Source organism: Physeter macrocephalus, chromosome 7, assembly GCF_002837175.3.
Source record: "Physeter macrocephalus isolate SW-GA chromosome 7, ASM283717v5, whole genome shotgun sequence".
Classification (NCBI taxonomy): domain Eukaryota; kingdom Metazoa; phylum Chordata; class Mammalia; order Artiodactyla; family Physeteridae; genus Physeter; species Physeter macrocephalus.
Genome location: NC_041220.1, coordinates 41345164 through 41351073, shown reverse-complemented (window position 1 = coordinate 41351073; position 5910 = coordinate 41345164). Strand labels below are relative to the sequence as shown.

Below are 5910 nucleotides of genomic sequence, written 5' to 3'. Positions count from 1 at the left end.
GCCATGGCTCACGGGCCCAGTCGCTCCGTGGCATGTGGGATCTTCCCAGACTGGAGCACGAACCCCTGTCCCCTGCATTGGCAGGTGGACTCTCAACCACTGCACCACCAGGGAAGTCCAGAAGAACACACTTTGACATAAATCACAGCAAGATCTTTTTTGATCCACCTCCTAGAGTAATGGAAATAAAAACAAAAATAAACAAATGGGAACTAATTAAACTTAAAATCTTTTGCACAGCAAAGGAAACTATAAACAAAATGAAAACACAACCCTCAGAATGGGAGAAAATATTTACAAATGAATCAACAGGTAAAAGATTAATCTCTAAAATATATAAACAGCTCATGCAGCTCATTTTACAAAACCAAAGAAACCAATCAAAAATTGGGCAGAAGACCTAAATAGACATCTCTCCAAAGAAGACATACAGATGGCCAAGAGGCACATGAAAAGCTGCTCAACATTACTAATTATTAGAGAAATGCAAATCAAAACTACAATGAGGTATCACCTCACACCAGTTAGTATGGGCATCATCAGAAACTCTACAAACAACAAATGCTGGAGACAGTGTGGAGAAAACGGAACCTTCCTGCACTTTTGGTGGGAATGTAAATTGATACAGCCACTATGGAGAACAGTATGAAGGTTCCTTAAAAAACTAAAAATAGAATTAACATATGACCCAGCAATCCCACTACTGGGCATATACCCAGAGAAAACCATAATTCAAAAAGACACACGCACCCCAGTGTGAATTGCAGCACTATTTACAATAGCCAGGTCATGGAAGCAACCTAAATGCCCATCAACAGATGAGTGGATAAAGAAGATGTGGTACATATATACAGTGGACTATTACTCAGCCATATAAAGGAATGAAATTGGGTCACTTGTAGAGATGTGGACGGATCTAGAGACTGTCATACAAAGTGACGTATGTCAGAAAGAGAAAAACAGATATGATATATTAACGCATATATGTGGAATCTAGAAAAATGGTACAGAGGAGCCGGTTTGCAAGACAGAAATGGAGACACAGATGTAGAGAAGAAATGTATGGACACCAAGGGGGGAAAGTGCTGGTGGGGACATATATACACTAATATGTATAAAATAGATAACTAATAAGAATCTGCTGTATATATAAAAAGAATAAGCTTGTACAATTGTACTAATACAAATTTAATTGTGTTCTTCCTCTACTTCTTGACAAACAGGATATCTTCAGGGGAAATTCACAAGATAAATTACCTTCCGCGGCATGTGGGATCCTCCCAGACCAGGGCGCGAACCCGGTTCCCCTGCATCGGCAGGCAGACGCGCAACCACTGCGCCACCAGGGAAGCCCTGTACTAATACAAATTTAATTGTGTTCTTCCTCTACTTCTTGACAAACAGGATATCTTTAGGGGAAATTCACAAGATAAATTACCTGGCTACTTTCTCTTTAAATACTGGCTGTGAGAAGAACTAACTGTATATTTTTTAAAAGATCATGTTTATAATACATATATTAGTGATTTTTTCCAACTGAGAATTTTTTTCCATTAAAAATTCAGCACAGAAATAAGAAAATGTTTTAGTGAATGGAGATACCAAAAATCCCATTACAAATTCCTTTCAAATTTTTCTTAAATTTTTGATTTTATTGGAATATAGTTGATTTACAATGTTGTGTTTGTTTGTGCTATACAGCAAAGTGAATCAGTTAATGGATATATATACATATATCCATTCATTTTTAGACTCTTTTCCCATATAGGTCATTACAGAGTACTGAGTAGAGTTCCCTGTGCTATATATAGTAGGGTCTTACTAGTTATCTATTTTATATGTAGTAGTGTGCATATGTCAATCCCAATCTCCCAGTTTATCCCTCCCCTTCTTCCCACCCTAGTAACCATAAGTTTGTTTTCTACATTTGTGACTCTATTTCTGTTTTGTAAATAAGTGCATTTGTATCATTTTTTTAGATTCCACATATAAGTGATATCATATGATATTTGTCTTTCTCTGTCTGACTTACTTCACATAGCATGAAAATCTCTAGGTCTGTCCATGTTGCTGCAAATGATATTTCATTTTTTATATGGCTGAGTAATTTCCATTGTATATATGTACTGCATCCTCTTAATCCATTCATCTGTCGATGGACATTTATGTTGCTTCCATGTCTTGGCTATTTTTTTTATTTGTTATTTTATTATTTTTATTTATTTTTTTTTGCAGTACGCGGGCCTCTCACTGCTGTGGCCTCTCCCGTTGCAGAGCACAGGCTCCGGACGTGCAGGCTCAGCCGCCATGGCTCACGGGCCCAGCCGCACCGCGGCATGTAGGGTCTTCCTGGACCGGGGCAAGAACCAGTGTCCCCTGCATCGGCAGGCGGACTCTCAACCACTGCCCCACCAGGGAAGCCCTGTTTTTTATTTTCTTTAAAGAGTGGAATTTCATCTTTATTCACAGGACACTGCAAGATATGATATTCCACATAGAAATAAGAAAACCATTGAGAGGAGAAGCTTCATACAGTATGTACAATTTGGAACTGTTCAAGTATAGTTTCTTTGTAAAAAGTGCTACAATAACAAACCACGTGTAAAGAGTTCTTAGTAGAGAAACAGTAAGACAAACTTCTACCAGACATAGTACACAACAAACAACTTTATGCCTCAGATGTACAATCTAAAAGTTGAAGGTCCCAGCATTGCCATCCTGAACTTGGAATGTATACCCTTCAGAGGCAGTTTCTGGCACAACATTTTGATCTTCTTCTTCCTCCACAGAGAAATACTTCTCAATCAAGTTTAATGAAGCTTTGTGCACAGACTCATTTTCATGGTTTTGTAGAGCTTCAATTTTGTCCAAACCTCCACATTCTTCAATCTTTATACTAAGTTTCTCAGTTTCACCTAGTTTCTCAGCAGTCTGAAAGATATTTGAGATGGCATCCAGAATAACCAGAATAGTTTTAGTGTCTTTCGCAGTTAGGAGGTTCATCAATGGTTCTATTATGCCACAATGAACAAGGTATACGATCTGCTCAACTGTTCCGCCACTTGTGTAGCTGGTCACAGCCCATAGAGCTTCCTTTTGTGTCCTAAAGTCGGCCTTAGAGAGAACGCCAGCAAGGAATGGGACTAATCCATGATTTACAGCTTGTTGTATCTGGTCCTGGTGGTCAGCTGTGATGTTTGACATTGTCCACGTAGCTTCCTTCTGAATATTAGTTTTGGAGTTTGTTAGCAGTCTGGGAAAGATGGCAAGTGCTCCTGCATCTATTACAACCTGAGTCTGTTCATCTATCCCAGTGACAATATTCCCTATGGCTCTTAGCGCGAGAGTCACAATTGGAAATTCAGTAGCTCCTAAAAGCTTCACAAGTTGGGATACAACCCCAGTTTTCACAACCATTTCAATCCATTCATTTGGACCATCGGTAAGGTAGGAAATAGCCCAGCAGGTATCAGCTAAAACTTCTGGATCATCGTGTTTCAGGAGACGAACTAAAGTAGGAAGAATTTGCTCAACAGCATCTAAAGGGGTGCAGGATTCTTGTTGTGACAAAGATTTGAAAGTGTCCACGTAAGATTACATAAGTAACCACATGCTAAAGATGACAAATCAGGAACCACCAAAAGTGCCAACAGTGGGTCAACTGCACCATGCTTGATAACCAAGTCCCGGAAAACTGAGCCATCATCTGCAATGTTTCCTAGAGCCCATACAGCTTGTTCACTGATGTGAGTGTGGGGAGATGCCAACAGGGAAATGAATGCTGGGATAGCACCTCCATCTACCACAGCCTTGGTCTGTTCTGATGTCCCAGAAGCAATGTTAGTGAGGGCCCAAGCAGATTCAAACTGAATGGGATACAATCAGTTCTGCCCAAGAAGGACACAAATTTTGGAATCAAACCAGCCCAGATTATGCTGACTATAGGGGGCTGCTTTTCCCTGGAAAGCCGTTTCCTAGCAGCTTGAGTAGCTTGGAGCTGGCTTTCCAAATTGTTTCTATTTATGCCTTTGACAATGTCATCAACAGACTGATTTAAAGTGCCCTGGTTGTTGCGGTTTTCCCGCAGTGCAGAAGCAGCAGCATCTGGAAAAGAGCTGACATTTCTCCTTTTCAGCATCTGGTCACCCTTCTTAGCTTTCCTGAGCTCCACATTAACTTCTATTCAGTGCCACCTCATTTCTGTACTGTCTTTCCCCTTGTTCTTGAATCTGTTAAGACGGGCAGATGGTGAATTAGCATTCTCATTGGTGGACATCGTTATGGGACAAAGGGAGAAAGCTGCACAGCCGGCTCAAGCTTCCACAGGAGGTGGTGTGTGGTGCACAGGCTACGGATCAACTGCACTCAAAACGTCCACCACGCTCAGCCCGGGGATGGTGTCTTGGCTATTTTAAATAGCGCTGCTATGAATACTGAGGTGCATATATCTTTTCAAATTATGGTTTTCTCTGGATATATTCCCAGGAGTGGGATTGCTGGATCATATGGCAGTTCTATTTTTAGTGTTTTAAGGAACCTCCATACTGTTCTCCCTGATGGTTGTACCAATTTACATTCCATCAACAGAGTAGGAGGGTTCCCTTTTCTCTACACCCTCTCCAGCATTTATTCTTTGTAGACTTTTTGATGATGGTCATTCTGACCGGTGTGAGGTGATACCTCATTGTAGTTTTGATTTGCATTTCTCAGATAATTAGTGATGCTGAGCGTTTTTCATGTGCTTTTTAGTTATCTGTATGTCTTCTTTGGAGAAATGTCTATTTAGATCTTCTGTCCATTTTTAGGTTGGATTGCTTGGTTTTTTTGACATACAGCTGCCTGAGCTGTTTGTATATTTTGGAATTTATCCCTTGTTGGTCACTTTGTTTGCAAATATTTTCTCCCATTCTGTGGGTTGTCTTTTCATTTTGTTTATGATTTCCTTTGCTATGCAGAAGCTTTTACATTTATTTAGGTCCCATTTTTGTTTTTATTTTCATTACTCTAGGAGGTGGATCAAAAAAGACAATGCTGTGATTTATGTCAAAGAGTGTTCTGCCTGAGTTTTTCTCTAAGAGTTTATAATGTCTGGCCTTATATTTAGGTCTTTGGTACATCTCAAGTTTATTTTTGTGTATGGTGTTAGAGAGTGTTCTAATTTTATTTTTTTACATGTAGCTGTCCAGTTTTCCCAGCACCACTTACTGAAGATACTCTCTTTTCTCCATTGTATATTCTTGCCTCCTTTGTAGTAGATTAGTTGAAAATAGAAAGGAAAAATATACTTTAATACTCAACAAAAGAAATACTCATTTTAGATTTCAACAGAAAGTCATCCGTAGTTTATAGTTAATGAGTAAAACCATCTGTGTATGTAAACTTCTTCAATTTTTTTAACATCTTTATTGGTGTATAATTGCTTTACAATGGTGTGTTAGTTTCTGCTTTATAAGAAAGTGAATGAGTTATACATATACATATATCCCCATATCTACTCCCTCTAGCGTCTCCCTCCCACCCTCCCTATCCCACCCCTCTACTTGGTCACAAAGCACTGAGCTGATCTCACTGTGCTATGCGGCTGCTTCCCACTAGCTATCTATTTTACGTTTGGTAGTGTACATATGTCCATGCCACTCTCTCACTTTGTCCCAGCTTACCCTTCCCCCTCCCTGTATCCTCAAGTCCATTCTCTAGTAGGTCTGCATCTTTATTCCCATCTTGCCCATAGGTTTCATGACCATTTTTTTTTTTTAGATTCCATATATATGTGTTAGCATATGGTATTTGTTTTTCTCTTTCTGACTTACTTCACTCCGAATGACAGTCTCTAGGTCCATCTACCTCACTACAAAAAACTCAGTTTCGTTCCTTTTTATGGCTGAGTAATATTCCATTGTATATATGTGC

At 39.5% G+C, this 5910-nt stretch overlaps 1 protein-coding gene across 1 annotated transcript; it reads right to left on the bottom strand.

Annotated features, from left to right (window-relative positions):
- Positions 1-2518: 2518 nt before the first annotated feature.
- On the bottom strand, positions 2519-4276 carry LOC102978516 (importin subunit alpha-1-like). Its single transcript, XM_055085949.1, is given in 3 exon segments — positions 2519-3548; positions 3551-3877; positions 3880-4276. Coding segments are annotated over 3 exon segments (1584 nt in total). The 3' UTR covers positions 2519-2688.
- Between the last annotated feature and the right edge of the window lie 1634 nt (positions 4277-5910).